The following is a 21,405-nucleotide window of genomic DNA, read 5'->3' as shown; positions in this document are numbered from 1 at the left end:
GGTGGGTAAGAGGGGGAAGGGATGCTGGGGACCACTCCTCACTCTTCACATCTCCAGGGGCAGGGATCCAGGCAGCGGCAGCCGCCAAAGCAGCCGCTAAAGCAGCCCCGTTCGGTAAGTGAGCCCCCGCCGGTCCTGCCTTCGGCCCTCAGCCTAGAGCACTGCTCTCTTGTGTCCCCGCTTTGGGGTTTGGCAGACCCCCCTCCTCAGGCTGTCATGTTCTGGGCGTGGGCCTTCCTCACAGCTTTTGGCCCATCCGCCCACTTTGAGGGGTGTGGATGGAGTTTCTGATTAGGAAGGCAAAGTGAGAACAGGTGTTGGCGAGCCCTCCAGCACACACCCCCTACCCTTCCCAAAGCCACTGCTGCCTCCCAGTCCAGCTGGGGCCTTGCCCTGCTTCTGCAACAAATGCTGGGCTCCTCTGGGCTCCCACCCACCCCAAGGGACAGCCATGTTCTTGCTCCCTGACAAGGTTCTCCATGTCCTGCTTCATCTGAGGGCCACCCTGGCAGCCCCAGGTTCCCATACCTTCCTGAATATGACATAGCAAAACAGCTCACTTTAGAGCCAGAGAAACCTTAACTTCAGGTCTGCTGACCCCCAAACTCACATATGACAAACAACTCTTTTTTGTAAAACTATCATTTGCTGAGGTAATCATTACACCAGCCTTATGAAATTGGTACTCTTATGCCCATTTCACAGCTGTGGAAACTGAGGCTCCAAGAGCCTAAGAGACTTGCCCATAGTCACACAGCTAAATGGTGGCCGAGCTGAGTTTGGAAGCCAGTCCTGCCTGTCTTGCAGAGCTCCCTTTACTACATAAGTCTGCCTCCATCACCCTCAGGAGTCTCAAAGGGGCCCTTGTAACTCCAAAGTTTAAGAACTCCTGATCCTGCCCAGACCTCATATTAGGGATGAAGAAGCTGAGGCCCATCAAGGGAAAGTAACTTGTCCAAGGTCACACAGCAAGTCCGCGCCCAGCTAAGAACCCAGGGCTCCTGACCTCCAGCCCGCTGCTCTTTCCATTAGCTTCTGCCCTCCTTGATCAGTACTTGGTTAAGGATGAGCTCTTCTCTGTCTTGCAGGGGTAGTCCCGGGCGTCGGCGTGGGTCCCGGTGTCGGTCTGGTTCCCGGAGTCGGCGTGGGTCCCGGTGTTGGCATTGGCCCCGGTGGTGTCATAGGTAAGCAGTGTGAGCAAGCGGGCCTGAGGGGCCTCTGAGTGCTCCATGGGTGCCGTCCTCGAACCCCCTCTCTCTCCTCCCAGGAGCAGGGGCCCCAGCTGCAGCCAAAGCCGCGGCTAAGGCGGCCGCCAAAGCCCAGTTCCGTGAGTGCCCCGCCTGCTTCTCCCCTCACCCCACAGGCCCAGGCCTGGCCCGGCGTGATCCGAGCCTAAACTGGACCCCGGGACATGCCATAGCTCAGGCCTGCCCTGCGGCCTCATGAGGCTCCCGAGGCGGCAGACAGAGGGATTGGAAGTGCAGATGTGGCCTGAGGGAGACCTGGGTTCGAGTTGTGAGCCACACACTGGCTGAGTGGCCTCTGAGTTTCCTGCCCTCCCGTGTGGGTACCGATGGCACCTGTCACAGAGGCTTGTTAGGAGAATCAAATGAGTTCATCCAAAAGGGAGGAACCGGAGGTTAGGCTGAAAAGGGCAGTGGTGTCCAGAGTGTGTATCCCTGAATGCCAGCCTGGGGAAGGGCTGGACTTGGTGGTCAGTGAGAGTTTTAGGAAGACCATTCTTGTGGCAGCGTAGAGGGCAGATTAAGGGGGTCTGGGCCCCTTCCTTGGGGTCTGACTCAGCTCCCTGAGCCGGACACCCCCAAAAGGGCCTGTTCCCTGCCTGCTGCCGTCACCCCACTCCCCATCTCCCCCAGGGGCTGCCGCTGGGCTTCCTGCCGGCGTTCCCGGATTTGGAGCCGGTGTTGGAGTTCCTGGACTTGGAGTTGGTGTTGGTGTTCCTGGATTTGGGGCAGGTGCAGGTGAGGGGCCTTCTAGGGGCTGAACAGAAAGACCCCTGACCTCAGAGGAGGGAGACCTCTCCTCCCAGCATGTCCCCTCCACTCAGAGATGTGCAATAAATTCCCCGTTATGTTCTCCGGAGCAGTTAGAGACAACTGGGGTAACAGACGCAGGCAGGCCAGGCAAAAGGTCCTCTGCTGCCAGATATCAGAGTTTCTGTCTCCTCAGTGGACGGGTGCCAGGGCTCCAAACTGAGAAGAAGCCCACCACCCAAGGAAGGAGGCTGGAGGGCCCTGGGGCCAGTGGTGTGTGTGGGCTAGCCTGGCTCCCCTTCGGCAGTGTGCTGTGGCAAGAGGGCCACTAGGAACTCTAACTCTTCGTCTGCTAGTTACTGAGCCTGCCCTATGTCCAGCCTCAGGCAGACCATGCCGGGCCTAGAGGAGACGGGAGGGGACAGATGGAAGGAGGAGGCACAGTTCAGCCCTCAAGCACCCACAGACCAGACTGGTAGAGGCACAGTTAGACACTGAAGCTCTGTACTTGGCTGGGTGAGCTCCTGGCTGCAGAGCCACAGCTTCAGGGCTTTGAGAGAAGCAAAGAAGGCTGAGGAAGTCAAGGAGGGCTCCCTGGAGGAAGCAGAATCCCCAGGCACAGAGCTCAGCTGCTGACCACCCCACTTTTCCTTTTGCCCTTTTCCGCAGTACCCGGAGCCCTGCCTGCAGCTAAAGCTGCCAAGTTTGGTGAGTGCGCCCCGCACACCATCGCTGACAGCACCCGGTCACCCAGCTCCCCTCTCCCTGGGCCAGGGCCCAACGCCTGGAGCCTACAGCGCAGGGCTGGGATGGTCAGGATGGAAAAAGGCAGTTTCTAGGAAGTATCAATGATGGTTCAGCAGACTCTGGCTCCTGCCCACTAAATGCCTAGCGTGCCTCCAGCCCTAGGACAACCCAAACCGCCCTTCCAGTTCCAGCCCCCCTGGGGGCAGTTTCACTTTGGTGAGGACCATGGTCGCTAAGACCCCTCAGGCCCTGACCATTTCATGGGGCCCAAGGCCAGGGAGGGGCCAGGGCTGCTGTCCCAGCAAAGCCAGGACTCCTCATCTGGGCCCCTGCCTCCCTGTCAGCATGACCGCGCCCGCCACGAGCCACGAGGACGTGGCAGACCTGCCCTCCCCCCACATTTGGCATTCGGGCAGCCCCGCCTGGCCAGATCCACACTGTCTATGTCCCCCTGCATTCCCGGCCTCCTGGGATCTGGGCTGGGGCCTCCGCCAGGGAACTGCCAACCAGGCCTGGCTGGTCCACGTGGGGCTAGTTTCCACCTCGGAAAATCCCAGCTTCCTCAGACCCCGCCCACGGCGGGCCTGATGACCCACAGGCCCCTCTCCTGTTCCTCGCTGGCGGCTCTGCCGGCCTGAGTTCGTCAGCCATTGCCAGGGGAAAAGAGCAGTTAAGGCCTCTGGCTCCGAAGTCATTTCCTGCCCATGAAACCGTGAACACATTGCTTAACCACTGCTGTGCCTCAGTTTTCTCATCTGCGAAATGGGGCTAATAGTGCCTACGTTTCCCGCTGCCCGGAGCAGTCTGATATGTGTGACACACGGACCACGAGTGTCCCCCTAAAGCGCTAGCTATAACTCCTGCTGCTGCTGCTGCTGGCAGCTCTGTACTGGACAGTGGTTCACACTCAGAGGTCCTTTCACTATCCAAACACCTACAGGTGAGCAGGAGTAAGGATCATCATCTCCTTTATAGAGATGCAACTCTGCGGCTCAGAGAGGTGACAGCTATGATGAGTGGAGAAAACAGATTCAAACCCAGGGCTGTCAGGACCTGAGACTAGTCTTCCACCCTTGGCAGCCTGTGGCCACAGCCACCACTGTGACCACCTGCAGGTCCCAGCACCAGCCCGGGAGGAAGGAGAGGAGACAGGCAGGCTGAGGCTCAAGGGGTGTGCCCTTGCCCGATGCGTCAGGGCAGAACCGGACCTCAGACCTGGGTGTCTGGTTATGGATTTCTGTCCAATACTCCTTCCACTAGGTCATGTGGCCTCAGCCACCTGTCTACTTGCCTAGTAGCCCTGGGGCCGGGAGACCCCGTCCTTCAGAAAGGGGAGGATTGACCTTTTGTCCTCTCTGCACAGGAGCAGGGGTCGGGGCCCTTGGAGAGCTTGGAGATCTTGGTGGAGCCGGTGTCCCAGGTGGTGTGCCAGGTGAGTTGAAACCCCAGGACAGGCTGGGCATGGAGGGAGACTGACCCATGGAGAGTCCCTCCCTGAGCCCCCTCTGTGTCCCCAGGAGTCGGACTTGATGCTGCGGCTGCGGCTGCGGCCGCCAAAGCTGCTGCCAAAGCCGCCCAATTTGGTGAGTACAGGAGGCGGGGCTGCCGCCAGGCTGCTAGGATTTGACGGGAGGGGAGGGGTTCTGACCACGCACCATGGAGCGCATATTCCCTGACCTGTCCCTGAGGCCCTCAGGGGCATCGTCTCCCAGGGCCCCGGCCCACCTCCTGGCCCCACTAACCCTCCAAGGCCCTGGGGGCTCAGGCTCCACCTGGGTCCTGGGATGATCTCCCCACAGCCCCCACCTCCTCCCACACCCCACCGCAGACAGACCAGCTGCTCTCACTTGCGGGGATTAATGCACAGCTCTCTCCTCAGGGTTGGGGGGAGTCGGTGGGCTCGGAGTTGGAGGACTTGGAGTTGGAGGGCTTGGAGTTGTCCCAGGGGCCGTGGGCCTTGGAGGTAAGGGGTACTCTGGAATCGGTGAGTGCATGGCCGCCCCCTTCTCTGGGCTCCTGCAGCATTTACAGGGGCCTGAGCAGGCTTAGCGAGGGCTGCCCCTTGCAGTTGGATGTCCCAGTACTCTCCCTCTCTTTCAATTCACCCAACCACCTCAAGGGGGAGTTCATTAGGATAGTGATGATTATGCCCATTTTCCAGAGAAGAAAAAGCAAAGCGTGGAGGGAAATTACTTTCCCAAAGTCTCTGCCATCATGGTGGACCTTATGTTAACATTTCTCTCTCTCTTGGGTCATCATTGTGTCTCCCTACCTGACCTGGCCTGAAGTCTCTTACCCCGTGTACGCCACAAGACTGGCCACACAGTAGGAGCTTAATAAAGACTTCTGGGAAGATGGACGGATGAAGGTGGGGTGGAGGGATGGTGGAAGGATGAGTCAGTAGGCTGATGGCAGATCGGTGAGCAGGTCAGGAGGGGGACATGACTTGGGGAGGGAGGAGATATTCCTGGGCCCTCACGCGCGCCATCTCCCCAGGTGTGCCCCCAGCTGCAGCTGCTAAAGCAGCCAAATTTGGTGAGTTGCTCCCGATGCCGCCCCCTGCCCAGGCCTGCAGGCTGCTTAGACCCCGCCCCCACTGCCCTGTCCCCGCCCCCTGCCCAGGCCTGCAGGCTGCTTAGACCCCGCCCCCACTGCCCTGTCCCCGCCCCCTGCCCAGGCCTGCAGGCTGCTTAGACCCCACCCCCACTGCCCTGTCCCCGCCCCCTGCCCAGGCCTGCAGGCTGCTTAGACCCCGCCCCCACTGCCCTGTCCCCGCCCCCTGCCCAGGCCTGCAGGCTGCTTAGACCCCGCCCCCACTGCCCTGTCCCCGCCCCGGCGCAGGCCTCCGTCCTGCTCACAATACCCCTGAAGGCCCATCCAGGAGATCCCTGACCCCAGACCCCAGAGGGGATGCTCAGTGTCCCTTAAACTGTGGCTCGTCCTCACCCACATCTGCCCTCCTCTCAGGTGCCGCTGGCCTTGGAGGTTTCCTAGGCGCCGCCAGGCCATTCCCAGCTGGAGGTAGGGACCACCTCTGCTGTGAAATCCTCAGCTCTGGCCGGCCCTGGAGGAGGCCTGGCTGCCTAGCAGCTGGGGCCCTGAAGCTGCATCTGGCACAGGGACACAGAGAGAGGGAGGAGGGGACAGTCCAGGAAAGGAGGCATCCTGGGCAGAGGGGCAGGCCTCAGGGTCAGGTGGACACATGTGACTCAGACACCGGGCCGGCGAGCTGAGGCCACGGAGCTGCAACCCCGGATGCCAGCAGGGGACCAGCTGTGTTAAGAAAGCTGCCGCGGCAGGGGGTAGGGGGGAGTGGGAGGAGGTGGTTCTAGTCAGAGAGGCAATAGGTGGCAAGGCTGGGGTGGGCCCTGCCCCCACCAACCCCAAACCCCTCCTGCAGGTGTCGCAGCAAGGCCTGGCTTTGGACTGTCTCCTATTTTCCCAGGTATGACCAGACTCCCCCGCCCTGGGCCCCATCCTTCCTCCTTCCCTGGTTCATCTCCTGCTCAGAAGGGCTGAGCCAGGACCCGAAGGGTACCCCGCGCCCTCAGATTGCACAGAGTTGGGTTTCCCCTTCTCCTCTCCCTCCTGTGCCAGGCCAGGGAGCATCAGCTCTTCCAACACACCACGTCCATATGAGGCAAACTGAGGTTCAGAGAGTGCCAGGGACACGCTCAGGGTCACACAGTCACTGGTAGAGGCAGAGCCAAGGGCTTCCAACAGCCAAGCCCAGAACTTGGCCCCCCTCAGACGAGGCCCAGGCTGCCCGGCAGGGCTTGGCGGGCACCCCAGAGGTGGGCACACTCACGACCCCTCTCCTTGCCTTGTAGGTGGCGGAGCCGGGGGCCTGGGAGTTGGCGGTGAGTCTATCATAAGAACGAGGGGCCCCATTTCAAGCAGGGCCCTGAGATCCTGCTGAGGGAGCGGCTAGTGCAGCCACGGCCCTGGGCTGGCCCTGGGCGTGGGGACACGAGGGAGCCCCACGGGGAATCACAGAAGCTGAAGTCAGCCCTGGGGCGTGGGGATATGGGGACCCCGATTCCTGGGGCTCCCAGCCAGGCACTCGACTGGGCACCAGGAGTGAGACAGGGACCTGGGTCAGCCCGGGTCTCAGGGTCTAACCAGAGAGGTTGACAAGGTCCCATAGAAAAGGAAAGAAACTGTAGGGAAGCACAAGCCATGTTCAAGCAGGTGGTCAGGGAGGCTGAGCTGGAGCCTGTCAGTGGGCGTAAGGCTGCCCCCGGGAAGCGTGGCCAGGGTCTAACTGTGGTGGGTGAAGGTGCCGCAGAGCTGCTCAGTCCTCCACAGGCAGCAGGCCATCTGCAAGGGGCGAGGTTGGACAGGAGGGTCGGGCCGGGGTCAGAGAGGCCTTTGGAACCCGCTGCTACAAGATGGAGGCGTGTGGAGGGGCCGGGGAGGGGTTGTCTGGGAGAGGAGGGAAGGCCTGGCCTCCTCCCCAATCCCGGCCTTCCCTCCACAGGCAAACCTCCCAAGCCCTACGGAGGGGCCCTGGGAGCCCTGGGATACCAAGGTGAGTAGAGACTCAGCCCCTGGAAGTGGGCGGGGGGTGAGGGGGTGGGTGTTGGGCAGAGGCAGAGTGATGGGGTCCATCAGCCTGGGAGAGAGGGCAGCACGTCAGACAAGGCCTGGCAGGGAGTGGGGAGGCTGGGGCAGAGCTGGACACCTTACCCACCCCTTCTTCTACCTGCGACACAGACACGCAGAGCTGAGAGTGGGCCAGGACCCTCCAGGTTCATCCAGGCCCGGCCTGGCCGCCCCTCCCTCCCTGGTACCCACACCCGCCCCTGCGGGAGGAGCGAGGGGCTGGGAGGGGGGGCAGAGAAGGAGAGAGAGGATGGAGGCGACAAAAAAGCGAGCCCCGGAGTCAGGGGATCAGAGGGGTGGACCCGGCAGGGTGGGCAGAGGCGGCCCAGAGCCACACCCTTGCTCCAAGATGCAGATGTGTCTCTGGCAGTGTGTGGGGCGGGGTCTGATCACCACCCCCCAGGCATTTCCCAATGATGCCCAAAAGAGACCCAGAGAAGCCCCAGCTCTGCACCTGTGCCCAGCTCAGACTGCGGATCCCCTTTCCACGCCCCCAACCTGCTTCCCACTGAGCAGATGAGACAGCCCAGGCCAGGGCAGGGAGAGGCAGAGGCAAGAGCAGCCTGACCTCGTCCACGGTGCCCAGCTCTCAGTCAGGCACCAGCTGGTGCCTGTGGCCCTGTCACACAAGCTCTCTTTTTGTTGGCTTTCTTTCCCAACAACACCCTGGATGAGCTTCACAGAGAGAGAGAAAGATGGTGCTCACTGCCACCAGGTGGCAGTAATGAGCCACATCGAGCTCCCCCAGGGGTAGACGCTACCCCAGGCCCTACTACCAGACTTCTGTGCCTTGATGATTTGAAATAAGGTTAACCAATCAGACCCTCCGCCCGAGAGGCAGGAGTCCTGCTACCACCCACCTGCTCAGTGGGAGTTTGTACAGCCGAAGAGCTCAGAGAGTGGCCTGGGGTCGTGTCCAGGCTTCCCGTGGCTTCTTGGAGCCTCTGTTCCCCGCTGTGATGATGTGGGTGTTAAGAACAGCTTGGAGTTGGGGGGAGTGGGCAAGGGCTTGAGAAGCAACCAAGACTGACCCTTGCATGTGCCTCCCCGCACCCAGCTGGGGCCTGCCTGGGGAAAGCCTGTGGCCGGAAGAGAAAGTGAGCTTCCCGGGACCCCTGACTCACGACCTCATCAACGTTGGTGCTACTGCTTGGTGGAGAATGTAAACCCTTCGTGACCCCCCCCATCCCATGCCCCCTCCTAAGTTCCCACCCCAGGAGGGAACAGGGCAGGCAGGGTGGCCTTGGAAATCCACAGGGCAAGCAAACAAGAGAGTGGTGGCCAAGTGAGCTCCTGGAAGCCCCCTCCTTCAGAGGCAAGGGGTGGGTGGCCTTGGCCCCTGCCCCCACCCCCTTCCCACCCAGGAGCTCTCCCTCCACACACTCCATCTCCAGGGGAACTTGGTGCTACGTACTGGTGCTCTCATTCTCCCTGCGGGGAGGGAGGAGGGAAGGACAGCCCCTCAGGGAACCCCTTCCCTGGGGCTCCTCTGAAGATGGTGCAGACACTTCCTGGGCAGTCTCGCCTCCCCCTGCCCACCAGGACCCACCTCTGGCTGCAGTCCAGTTGGTACCCAAGCATCGAAACCCTCAAGCTGGATTCGGTCACACCATCTCTTGTCCCCCTTGGCCCCCTCTCCCCTACCAATGGCTATTCCCCATGTCTGGGGCACCTTCAGGTCGGAAGATTCCCCCCATTGGGAATAGCCCTCTTGCTCTTGTGGAATTCATCCGCCCATATGCCCATCCGTCCATCTGTCCTGGTCCCCATTTGGCTGCCCAGCACCTCTAGCTGGCTGGGCGCCCCTACCATCAACTCGGTTAACCTGTCATGGCAGCCTGTGCCCTGCCTCTGCCCTACCACATACACCCCTACGTAGGGGCCCCGAGCCCAGGTTGTGAGGGGCTGTCCCGACTGGGGCAGCAGGAATCTCCCTCGCATACTGGGTCTCCCCCCACGCAGTACTGTATCCCCGGTCCCCCCCCCGGAGCCCCTGTACTTCAGAGCATATCCCCCCCTACCCCGCCCATCTCTTTGTGTCTCGCTGTGATAGATCAATAAATATTTTATTTTTTGTCCTGGATGTTTGGGGATTATTTTTGGCTGTTGATGTTCTCCTTTGGTTTTATTTTTGTGGTTTATGGGGGAAAAAAACCTTTTCTTTTTTTTTTTCTGATCTGGGGAGCTACACCCCCAGTAGAAGATTCATTTTAATCGCTTTGGTATAACTCTGAGTGAAACACACATTTTTTTTTTTTTTAATAAGAAAAGACAATTAACTGCTTCAGAAAAGACTAATAAATGAAAACCTTTTAAGGAACTGTCTTGGCCTCCTTTGTAATCCCTCATCTGCCTTCAGCTCCTGGTCAGGGTAGGGAACAGGGCTCAGCCTTGGGAACCTGTTCAAGATGTATTTAGGGGGCTGCCAATTACCTGCCATTGGCTTCTGGTGAATTAATCCTTCTCCTAGTTCAGCCTGTCCTTTCATAATGATAATCCCTTTGTAGGGGAAGCAGAGCGGCCAGCCCTACACACGTCCACCCACAGTGGGTCTCATTCCTCTGAGGATGTGGGTTCACCCACCCAGACACTCCTTCCCCAGCCCTCACCCCTTAGGCCCAAATCCTTGGCCTCTAGATGCTAAGAGTACAGCTGGACAGATGGAGGAAACAAAAATGACCCTTCTGTCCAGACCAAACGCTTGGCCTTGGTGAACAGCCTTGCAGAGAGAAAAGAAATGGCCCGACCTAAGAAACACAGATGGATGTTTCCTTCTAAACGTCCCCTTTAAGGAAGACTCACTGTCACACGTGGCCACTAGGGCACCACTTTACTTCTTTACAAAACAAAGCAAATGACACTCTGCAGGTGGCAACAGGAGACTCTGGACTACCCTTGGATGCCCCAATTCCCCAGGGTTGTCCCCCTCCCCTCAGGACTACAAATCCACAAAGTATGGGGGTGTGCCCCCCTGGAGCCCACAGGTCCCTTCTAGAGCCCACAACTCCCTTCTAGAGCACACTCTTGGGTACCAGATTCTGGAATTTCCTCCCCAGACCACCAAGTCCACTTCCAGGGCCCACATGGCCTCATGTGTGCATCAGAGCAAACCCCATGGCCAGTGGGCACGCGTGGAGGCCAGAAGGATGGCAAGGGAGCTGTTTGTTGCGAGTGCGGGTGGAGTCTGTCGTGCAGACAGCAGCAGACGGCAGTGTGGGTATCCGTGCACCTGTGCACAAGGACCCTGTGGAAAGAGCAAGGGGGTGGGGCGATGCTCAGGGACAGCTTCCCAGAGGACAGTAGAGCACAGGAAGCAACCTACCAGGCAGAGAATAGAGCAGAGAGTAGGGAGGGTCAGACCTTTCCAGCAGGAAGGGCAGCCTTGTGAAGGTTCCCAGTGCCTGGTGGGAGGGAGCAGAGCCGAGGAAAGGCGAAGGATGGATCAGAAGCGGGTCGGGGGTAGGTTAAAGGAGACCACGGGGTGGGGGGCTGCTGTGACAGTCAGTGAGGAGTGACAGCCTGCCCAAGAGTAGTGGCAAACCAGATTCATTCATTCATTCACTTGTTCAGCAAAAAGATCCCTTGCTCATTCTGGGAAACCCCTCAGCCCCAGGCACATTGGGATAGTTGGTCGCCCTGCCTTCCAGAGACATCTATTCATCATACACAAACATATACACATATTAGTTGCATTACTCAGCATCCTGGTGTTATTTTAATCAAAACTATGTTTCAAAGATCATTCCTTATCAGCTGTATATTCATTTAACAAATACTTACGGAGTTATGTACCACGTACTAGGTACTGTTTTAGAAGCTGAATATACAGTAGTAAACAAAATGGGCAAAAATCCCTTTTCTCGTGGAGTTAACATACCAGTAACTCTATCTGTTGTATTTATTTAATCACTTTGCTATTATGACCAATGCTGTCCTGGACATTTGTGTGTGCGTATCTTTCCTACATGTCAGTGTGACTTGGTCTATAGCAGCACCGTCCACAGAACTTTCTGTGATGACGGAAATGTTCTCTATCTGCTGTGTCTGGTGTGTAACCACTAGCTACGTGGGCTCTTGAGCTCTAAAAATATGACTAGTGAGACTGAGGAATTGATTTTTTTTTTTTTTTTTTTTTTTTTGCGGTACACAGGCTTCTCACTGTTGTGGCCTCTCCCGCTGCGGAGCACAGGCTCCGGATGGATGCGCAGGCTCAGCGGCCATGGCTCACGGGCCCAGCTGCTCCGCGGCATGTGGGATCTTCCCAGACCGGGGCACGAACCCGTGTCCCCTGCATCGGCAGGCGGACTCTCAACCACTGCGCCACCAGGGAAGCACAGGAATCGAATTTTTAATTTTGTTTTTTAATTTAAATTTTTAAATGTAAATAGCCACAGTATTGGATGATGCAGGTCTATGGGAGAAAGTCCTGAAAATAGAAAAGATAAATCAAAAAACAAAACAAAACAAAAGATCCCTTGCTCATCCCTCTGCAGCTCTCCAGCCTCCGAAAGTTGGCCAGCCCCAGGATTCAGCCCTGGCACCTCCCTCCTTCTATTTCTCATAATTCATGGCTTTAAATACCACGTATGCGTTGGCAGTTCCCAAACTGACACGTCCAGCGCAGACCTCTCCCCTGAACTCTGGACTTGCACGTTCAAGGCCAGTTCTTAACATCTCCATCTGGAAGTCTCATACTCCTGCGTAGCATGGGTCCGCCCACCCCCACCAAAATCTGCTCTCCTCCCCACCTTCCCCGTCTCAGTAAACAGCAGCTCCAGTGGTTCAGGCCAGCAAATTTGGAGCCCTCTTCTCTCCCCACTGCCCACACCAGATTCACCAGCAAATCCTGGGACACTGCCTTCAGAAGATAACCAGAGTTCACCCACTCCTCCCACCCCCAGGCCCTGGTCCACCAGCAGCTCTTGCCCGGGGGACTGACACAGCTTCCAGGCTCGGCTCCCTGATTCTGCCCTGGCTCCCCTTCAGCCTTCTCTCCACACAGCAGCCGAAACAATCCTTTTAAAACATAAGTCAGCTCAGGTCACACATCTGCTCAAAATCCTGCTGTGGCTCCCGTCTCATTCGGGGCCCAAGCCAGAGGCCTTTCAATGGCCGAGGAGCCCCTACCTGAGTTGGCCCAGCTGTTCTGACCAGCTGTTTGACCAGCACCCTGCTACTCGGCCCCCTGCCAGGCCGTGTGGTTACACTGCCCTCTTCCCTTCCCTGCAGGCAGCAGGCCACCCCTCTGCAGCCTCCACACCTGCTGTCTCTCCTGCCCAGAAAGCTCTTCCCTCCGTTATCAACGTGCTTGGCATCCTCACCTCTTTCAGGTCTTGATTCAAATGTCACCTTCTCAGAAAGTCCTTCCCTGACCCCTTTTCTAAAACTGCAAACTATAGGGGGTTCCCTGGAGGTCCAGTGGTTAGGATTCCGAGCTTTCACTGCAAAGGACTCAGGTTCAATCCCTGGTCAGGGAATTAGGATCTTGCAAGCCATGCGGTGCGGCCAAAAATAAAAATAATAATTAAATAAAATTACAAACTATACCTTCCTCCCCCACTTGGGAGACCAATGACTTGGCCCTGCCTTCTCTTTCTCCAGAGCACCCATCACCAGTACCCATCCTGTCACCACAGAGCGCAGTATACTTCGCGTCTTTGTTTATTGTCCGACTTTCCCCACCAGAACGCAACTCCCTAAGGATGGACATTGTTTTGAGATCAAAATAGTTGAGGGCTTCCCTGGTGGCGCAGTGGTTGAGAGTCCACCTACCGATGCAGGGGACACGGGTTCGTGCCCTGGTCTGGGAAGATCCCACATGCCGCGGAGCGGCTGGGCCCATGATCCATGGCCGCTGAGCCTGCGCATCCGGAGCCTGTGCTCCGCAATGGGAGAGGCTACAGCAGCGAGAGGCCCGCGTACCGCAAGAAAATAAAAAGTTTAAACTCCCTGCTTTCATTAGTTATACACCCTGGTAGAAAGATGGTAATGGCAAGCAAATGTGCTAGGCTGATAATAGCTTCAAAGATATCCAGGTCCTAATCCCTGAAACCTTGTAAATATTACTGTTATTAGTCTGCTCAGGCTGTCATAGCAAATTGCCACAGGCTGGGTGGCAGAAATTTGTTTTCTCACAGTTCTGGAGGCTGGAAGTCCAAGATCAAGGTGTCCACAGGGTTGGTTTCTCCTGAGGGCTCTCTCCTTGGCATGTAGGTGGCTGTCTTCTCCCTGTGTCCTCACACGGTCTTTCCTCTGTGCATATAAGTCTCTTACTCTCCTCTTCTTATAAGGACGCCAGTCATAGTGGATTAGGGCCCATTCTGATGACCTTGTTTTAACCTGATTGCCTCTTTAAAGATTCTATCTCCAAATACAGTGACATTCTGAAGTGTTGGGGGCTGGGACTTCGACGTACAATTTTAGGGGGGATGCAGTTTAGCCCCTAATAGTTACCTTATATGGAGAAAGAGTCTTTGCAGATGTGGTTAAGTTAAGGATCTTGAGATGGGAGATTATCCTGCTGGGCCCTAAATGCTATCACAAGTATCCTTAAAAGAAGCTGGAAGAATTGTATGCCAACAAATTGAATAACCTAAAGAAATGAATAAATTCCTAAAAACACACAACCTGCCAAGACTGAATTGTGAAAAAATGGAAAATCTGAAGAGACCAATGACAAGAAAGGAGAATGAATCAGTAGTCAATCCTCCCAACAAAGAAAAGTCAGGACCAGATGGTTTCCACTGGTGAATTCTACCAAATATTTAAAGAAGAATTTATACCAATTCTCCTGAAACTCTTCCAAAAGATTGAGGAGGAGAAACAGTTCCAAGTTCATTCCAAGAGGCCAGCATTACCCTGATAGCAAAGCCAGACAAAGACACTACAAGAAGAGGGCTTCCCTGGTGGTGGAGTGGTTAAGAATCCGCCTGCCAATGCAGGGGACACGGGTTAGAGCCCTGGTCCGGGAAGATCCCACATGCCGCGGAGCAACGAAGCCCGTGTGCCACAACTACTGAGCCTGCGCTCTAGAACCCACGAGCCACAACTACTGAAGCCCGCGCACCTAGAGCCTGTGCTCCATAACAAGAGAAGCCACCGCAATGAGAAGCCTGTGCACTGCAACGAATGTAGCCCCTGCTCGCCGCAACTAGAGAAAGTCCGTGTGCAGCAGCGAAGACCCAACACAGCCAAAAATAAAATAAATTAATTAAAGAAAAAAAATCAAGACACTACAAAAAGAGAAAACTACAGAGAAATGACATTAGTAAGATGGCAGAATAGGAGGTCTTCAGTCCATATCCTCCCACAAACGATCCTAAATTTCATGTAGAACCACAAAAGACCTAAAATAACAAAAACAATCTTGAACAGGAAGAATAAAGCTGGAGGCATCACACTTCCTGATTTCAAAATATATTACAAAGCTACAGTAATAAAGAGAGAGAGAGACCAATGAACAGAATAGAGAGCTCAGAAGTAAATCCATGCATTTACAATCAACTGATTTTCAACAAGTGCACCAAAAACACACAATGGGGTAAGGATAGTCTCTTCAATAAATGGTGCTGGAAAAACTGAATATCCAGATGCAGAAGAAGGAACCTAAACCCTTGTCTCGCACCATAACACGAAAATCGACTCAAAATGGATTAAAGACAAACATAAGACCTGAAACTATAAAACTACTAGAAGAAAGCACAGGGAAAAAGCTTCTTGACATTGGTCTGGGCAATGATTTTTTGCATATGACTCTAGGAGCACAGATGACAAAAGTGAAAATGGACAAGTGGGACAGCATAAAACTGAAAAGTTTCCACCGAGCAAAGGAAACCATCAACAGAGTGAAGAGACCACCTATGAAATGGGAGAAAATCTTTTCAGACCATACATTTGATACAGGTTAATATCCAAAACATATCTGGAACTCAAGAAACTCAACATTTAAAAAGAAAAAGAACTAATTTTAAAATAAGCAAAGAACTTAGGCAGACATTTCTCAGGAGAACACATATGAAGGGTCAATAGGTATATGAAAAGGTGCTCAGTATCACCAGTCACCAGGTCATGCAAATACAAATCAAAACCACAATGAGGGCTTCCCTGGAGGCGCAGTGGTTGAGAGTCCGCCTGCCGATGCAGGGGACACGGGTTCGTGCCCCGGTCCGGGAAGATCCCACATGCCGCAGAGGGGCTGGACCCGTGAGCCATGGCTGCTGAGCCTGTGCGTCCGGAGCCTGTGCTCCGCAACGGGAGAGGCCACAGCAGTGAGAGGCCCGCGTACCGCAAAAAAAAAAAAAAAAAAAAACCACAATGAGATATCACCCCCTACCTGTTTAAATGGCTATTATCAAAAAAAAAAAAAAAAAAAAAAGATAAGCATTGGAGAGGATGTGGAGAAAAGGGCACCCTTGTATACTGCTAGTGGGAATGTAAGTTGGAGCAACCATCATGGAAAACAGTGTGGAGGTTCCTCAAAAATATTAAAATAGAGCTATCATATGATCCAGCAATTCCACTTCTGGTATATAACCGAAGGAAATGAAATCACTCTCTTGAAGAGATATTTGTACTCTCGTGTTTATTGCAGCATTATCCACAATAGCCAAGCTGTGGAAACAACCTACGTATCCAACAACAGATGAATGAATAAAGAAAATGTGTTGTATATCTACAGTGGAATATTATTCAACCTTATAAAGGAAGGAAATCCTAAATAAATAAATAAATACAGGAAGGAAGGAAGGAAGGAAATCCTGCCACATGCTACAACATGGATGAACCCAGGGGACGTTATGCTAAGTGAAATAAGGAAGTCACAGACAAATACTGTGTGATCCCACTTATATGAAGCATCTAAAGTAGTCGAATTCATGGAAACAGAAAGTAGAATGGTGGTCACCAGGGCCTGGGGGAGGGGAAGAAGGGAGTTTGTTTAATGGGTACAGAGATTCAGATTTGCAAGATGAAAAATTTGGGGACTCTGTAATGACCTGTATGGGAAAACAATCTTTTAAAAAAGTGGATAATGGGGCTTCCCTGGTGGCGCAGTGGTTGGGAGTCCGCCTGCCGATGCAGGGGACACGGGTTCGTGCCCCGGTCCGGGAAGATCCCACATGCCACGGAGCGGCTGGGCCCGTGAGCCATGGCCACTGAGTCTGCGCGTCCGGAGCCTGTGCTCCACAACGCGAGAGGCCACAACAGTAAGAGGCCCGCGTACCACAAAAAAAAAAAAAAAAAAAAGTGGATAATGTATATGTATAACTGATTCACTGTGCTGTACGCCTGAAACTAACACAACACTGTAAGGCAACTATATTCCATATAAAGAAAGAACTAAAGAAAAGGTTAAAAAACAAGTTTTGGAGATCTGTTTCACAACAGTGTGAATATACAGTTTACCCTTGAACAACGCTGGTTTGAACCGGGAGAGTTCACTTATATGCAGATTGTTTTTCAATAAATATAACACTTGTATTTTCATTTTACAGGTCTTTAAGTGTGGGGAAAAGTTTGTGTGTGATTAGAGATCACAATACGTAGAATCAAAAGAACGGGGGGTTGAGTCCTGATTCTCTCCAAACGGTTTCTGCTTCCTGGTCTTGGGTGAGTCATTTATCAATTCCTTTGTTTTTGAGGCAGAGACAGCAGCGTTCAGATTTTCCACTGTGTGTGTGTGTGTGTGTGTGTGTGTGTGTGTATGTGTTGAGGGCAGCGGTGGGAGGGGAGCGTGTGTTGGTTCCCCTAACCCCTGAATCATTCAAAGGTCAACTGTACTTAACACTATTGAAACGTACACTTAAAAATGGTTAAGATGATAAATTTATATTATGTGTTTTGATGACACAGTTTTAAAAAAAAAAGAAGCCGGAAGGGAGAAGGAACTGATTTCTCCTCTAGAGACTCCGGAATGAATGCAGCCGTTGTTTTTAGCCCAAAGCCACTGGGTTAGGACTTCTGGCCTCCAAAACTGTGAGCAAAATAATTTGTGACCACAGCCACAGGAAACGAATACAGTGAATAAATGATTAATTCTAACGTCAGGTGAATCAGTGCTATGAGGATTAAAAGCCAGGGAAGGAGACAGAGAGTGAGACAGGATGTTAAGTTAGCTGGGATGGTTGGGGACATCTAATGTCAGGTCAAAGGCCCTGTGATGAACACATGCTTGGGAAGTTAGAAGAGCAGAGAGGTGCACCGTAGTTAACTAGAAAGAGCAAAAGAGAGAAGAAATATAAGCAAAAAAGTAGCGAGGGACTAGGTCCCATAAAGGTTGCAGTAAGGGCTTCGGGTTTGAAAGCTAGGAAATGTCACACTTTGACCCTTCAGAGGCTCTGGAGGGTCACAGGGGTGCATGACTCAGGGGCTGTCATACTGTACACCCAGCTAGACCAGGGAGGAGAGAAGAGTGGAGGGAGAAGTGGTAGAATTCTAGATCTGCTTTGTACAGGGAGCCAATAGGATCTGCCAGTAGGATTTGCTGATTGATCGATCAAGCGCAAGGAAAAGGAATAGGGAGAGAGGAGAGAAGTCGAGGATGCCTTCAAATTTTGGCTGAACCACTAAAGGACGGGGATGTCATTTACTGAGATGAGAAACACTGGGGGAGGAGCAGATCCAGGCACAAATTAAGAGCTCTGATCCGGATGCATTAAGTTTGGGGTGCCCGTTTGCCATCCAAGTGGAGATGCCGAGTAGATATTTGGGTTCTTGCATCTGCAGCTCAAGGAGAGGGCAGGGGAGTCAACGAGCCATGTGTCTGGGTGATGTCACGCAGAGTGGGCAAGGAGGGGGCAGGCTGCATCTGACAGCAGGGATCCCGTGATGCCAGCTCTCTTTTCCTCCCTAGGCTAGGACAGTTCAGGCTCTGGCCCCTGCCCTGGGTCACAGTCTTGGGCTAATCCAGTGAGTATCCCCACGGAGCCTCTTGTCACCAGCCTGTGTTCAGCCAGGTATCAATTTGGCAATTTGGACAAATCCTAACCATTGACCTGGAATGAGTCTTTCCCAAAGGGCTCTGGACCCCTCATCTAGAAAACTTGTATCATGAACCCCATCAGTAAAATATTTTTGAGCAAATATCACATATATTTGCCACTTGGATGGCAGACAGGCACCTAAAACAACGCATCCAAGCCAGAGCTCTTAATTTGCACCCAAATTATTATTATTATTTTTTTGCGTTGCGCGGGCCTCTCACTGCTGTGGCCTCTCCCGTTGTGGAGTACAGGCTCCGGAAGAGCAGGCTTAGCGGCCATGGCTCACGGGCCCAGCCGCTCCGCGGCATGTGGGATCTTCCCCGACCGGGGCACGAACCCATGTCCCCTGCATCGGCAGGCAGACTCTCAACCACTGCGCCACCAGGGAAGCCCACACCCAAATTATTATTTGTTCCCCAACACACACATAGACACATTCACTTATAAATTACATACATAATTGACTATACAAATAATAAAAAATGTTCATCACATAACAATGCAAAAGCAGAGTTTAAGAAGAATGTTCGAAAGATGAAATGAACAACAGTTGAATGCTTTTATTTATTAAAAGTACAAAATTGCTTTTTTGCTTTCAGTTAAAAAAAGACTTAATAACTTGGATGAGCAATGTGACCGAATATGTCAGATCTGATGAGTTGGTCTTTGGTTTCACCAGGAAACGGGAAACGTGTCTGACAAGGAGCTCCGACAAGAGAGGGAGGTACCAGCTCTGTCTTTTCGCTCGTCTTGCAGTATCAGCATCATCTTCAACCTGCTTTCTTTTCAAGACTCTTTTGCAGCCACAAGTCTACTCTGTAAGGGTTAGTTGTGTTATAAAAGTGGGTGAGAGGGGCTTCCCTGGTGGCGCAGTGGTTGGGACTCCACCTGCCAATGCAGGGGACACAGGTTCGAGCCCTGGTCCGGGAGGATCCCGCGTGCCGCGGAGCAACGGAGCCCGTGCACCACCGCTGCTGAGCCTGCGCTCTGGAGCCTGCGAGCCACAACTGCTGAGCCCGCGTGCCACGGCTGCTGAGGCCCGCGCACCTGGAGCCCGTGCTCCGCAGTGGGAGAGGCTGCCGCGGTGAGGGGCCCGCACGCCACGGCGAGGAGTGGCCCCTGCTCATTGCAACTGGAGAGGGCCCACATGAAGCAAATATATATATAAATGAATAAATTTTTTTAAATAAATAAATTTTAAAACAAAAAAAAACCTGTGTGAGTTCCTCTACCTAACAGGCACAGGCCCACAGCCCCTCTAGGTCCACTCAGTATCCCCCCGCACCCTGCACTGGGGCCCTCTCCCAAGCCCCTTCACCCAGGGGTGCTACCTGCTGCCACCTCCTGAGGCCGTGAGTGTCCTCATGAGTTTCCCTTAATGCTGCCCAGTCCGTTGTAAAATCCCCTTTATTAAACTCTGCTCAGTAATCCCTGCTGAGTGCTTCTCTGTTTCCTGCCAGGACCCTGCCTGATATATACCCTATAGGAAAGCAACAAACAAGCAAAAAACGTTGCTATCCAGCCTCCGAGGACCTCCACACCTCCTTGGGACACTTTACTATAAGTGCTTTAGGGCCATCTGACCAGCAGATAGAATGAGGGCACCAGCATCGATCTGAATATTAAGAAAGGAGGGAGTGGGCTTCCCTGGTGGCGCAGTGGTTGAGAGTCCGCCTGCCGATGCAGGGGACACGGGCTCGTGCCCCGGTCCGGGAAGATCCCACATGCCACGGAGCGGCTGGGCCTGTGAGCCATGGCCGCTGAGCCTGCGCATCCGGAGCCTGTGCTCTGCAACGGGAGAGGCCACAACAGTGAGAGGCCCGCATATCGCAAAAAAAAAAAAAAAGGAAGGGAGGGAGGGAGGGAAGAAAGAAGGAGGGAGGGAGGGAGGGAAGAAAGAAGGAGGGAGGGAGGGAGGGAAGAAAGAAGGAGGGAGGGAGGGAAGAAAGAAGGAGGGAGGGAGGGAGGGAGGGAAGAAAGAAGGAGGAAGGGAGGGAGGGAGGGAGGGAAGAAAGAAGGAGGGAGGGAGGGAGGGAAGAAAGAAGGAGGGAGGGAGGGAGGGAGGGAGGGAGGAAGAAAAATTATATTTTGTTCCCTCCCCCAGGTAATTGTTTTGCACCCAGGGATGAATGCCCACCTTGTAGGCCACTGGACCCAAGCCCTGACTAGAGAAAAATCTATACAAACTTGATGGCTGGAGCTGGAGTGTGGGCAGTTCTGTCCCTTGTTCACTGGGTGAACTTAAGCATGTGGCTCAACCTCTCCCCGAATAGGCTCCCAGGCAGTAGGACGACGAAGTGGGCGGTGGGCCTCGCGGAGATAGGATTCTCCACTTGTTGGCAGGGTGCTCCACGCTTCCAGTGCTGGACTGACCACCTGTGCGTTGGGGACCACCCAATTCCTCTGGCCACTTCCCTCAGCCAAAACCCCATTCAGCCTTGCCTCCTCCGGAACGCCGGGCAGGGCGGCGCCAGCTCCAGGTCTCCAGCACTGGGAGGAGCAAATCCCTGAGCAAGGTTGCTACAGTCTCCCCCAGAGGCTGCTCCTTTAGCGCCCTGCCTAGCTGGTGAGAGCCTGAGACGTGGGCCATCGCCTTCCCCCGCAAACCCTGCTGGGGCTTGCCCCCTCTGCAGGCCTCAGAGAAGGAGAGGACCTGGCCGGCGCCCCTGCCCAAGGCAACCACTATTGTCCTCAGGGTCCATCCACAAGGTCTCCTCCGGGTCGGGTCTCGGTTCTTGGCCCCCATCCAGCAGGCTTGGGTCTAGGGGCTCCCCGCAGGGAAACCGAGGCCCCTAATTGTCGCTTCTACACCCCCTAGGTTGCCGCATCAGAGCACGCATTCCACCTAAGCCGCAGCTTTGGGCTTAGGCGTCTTGGCCAAGTGGCGCGGAGCAGAGTGTTGTCACTCCAGGAAGAATGAATGAAAGGAGGAGCTGAGCGGGGCGGGGCGCCGCCGAGCGCGCGGGGCGGGGCCGCGCAGGGCAGTTCGGCCGCTCGCTCGCGCCCCGCCCCGCCCCCGTGCCGCAGCTCCGAGGCCCCGCCCCGGCCCGCCCCTCCGCTTGCTCCCCAGGCCGCCGCGG

The 21,405-nt window shown here is 54.6% G+C and overlaps 1 protein-coding gene across 3 annotated transcripts in view; it reads left to right on the top strand.

The window, feature by feature from the left end:
* ELN (elastin) overlaps positions 1-9,429 on the top strand; it is a 32,449-nt gene extending 23,020 nt beyond the window's left edge. For all 3 annotated transcript variants that reach the window (XM_079945727.1, XM_079945728.1, XM_079945726.1), the window contains exons 22-35: positions 58-114; positions 1,089-1,184; positions 1,268-1,327; positions 1,878-1,982; positions 2,664-2,702; positions 4,105-4,173; positions 4,259-4,324; positions 4,621-4,704; positions 5,238-5,276; positions 5,709-5,762; positions 6,142-6,186; positions 6,572-6,601; positions 7,222-7,272; positions 8,404-9,429. In XM_079945727.1, coding sequence (XP_079801853.1) covers positions 58-114; positions 1,089-1,184; positions 1,268-1,327; positions 1,878-1,982; positions 2,664-2,702; positions 4,105-4,173; positions 4,259-4,324; positions 4,621-4,704; positions 5,238-5,276; positions 5,709-5,762; positions 6,142-6,186; positions 6,572-6,601; positions 7,222-7,272; positions 8,404-8,447 — 839 coding nt within the window. In that variant the 3' untranslated portion in view covers positions 8,448-9,429. The remainder of the gene's footprint in view (positions 1-57; positions 115-1,088; positions 1,185-1,267; positions 1,328-1,877; positions 1,983-2,663; positions 2,703-4,104; positions 4,174-4,258; positions 4,325-4,620; positions 4,705-5,237; positions 5,277-5,708; positions 5,763-6,141; positions 6,187-6,571; positions 6,602-7,221; positions 7,273-8,403) is intronic.
* Positions 9,430-21,405: the final 11,976 nt, after the last annotated feature.

Source organism: Stenella coeruleoalba, assembly GCF_951394435.1.
Source record: "Stenella coeruleoalba genome assembly, chromosome: 15".
Lineage (NCBI taxonomy): Eukaryota > Metazoa > Chordata > Mammalia > Artiodactyla > Delphinidae > Stenella > Stenella coeruleoalba.
This window is presented reverse-complemented; position numbering and strand designations above follow the sequence as displayed.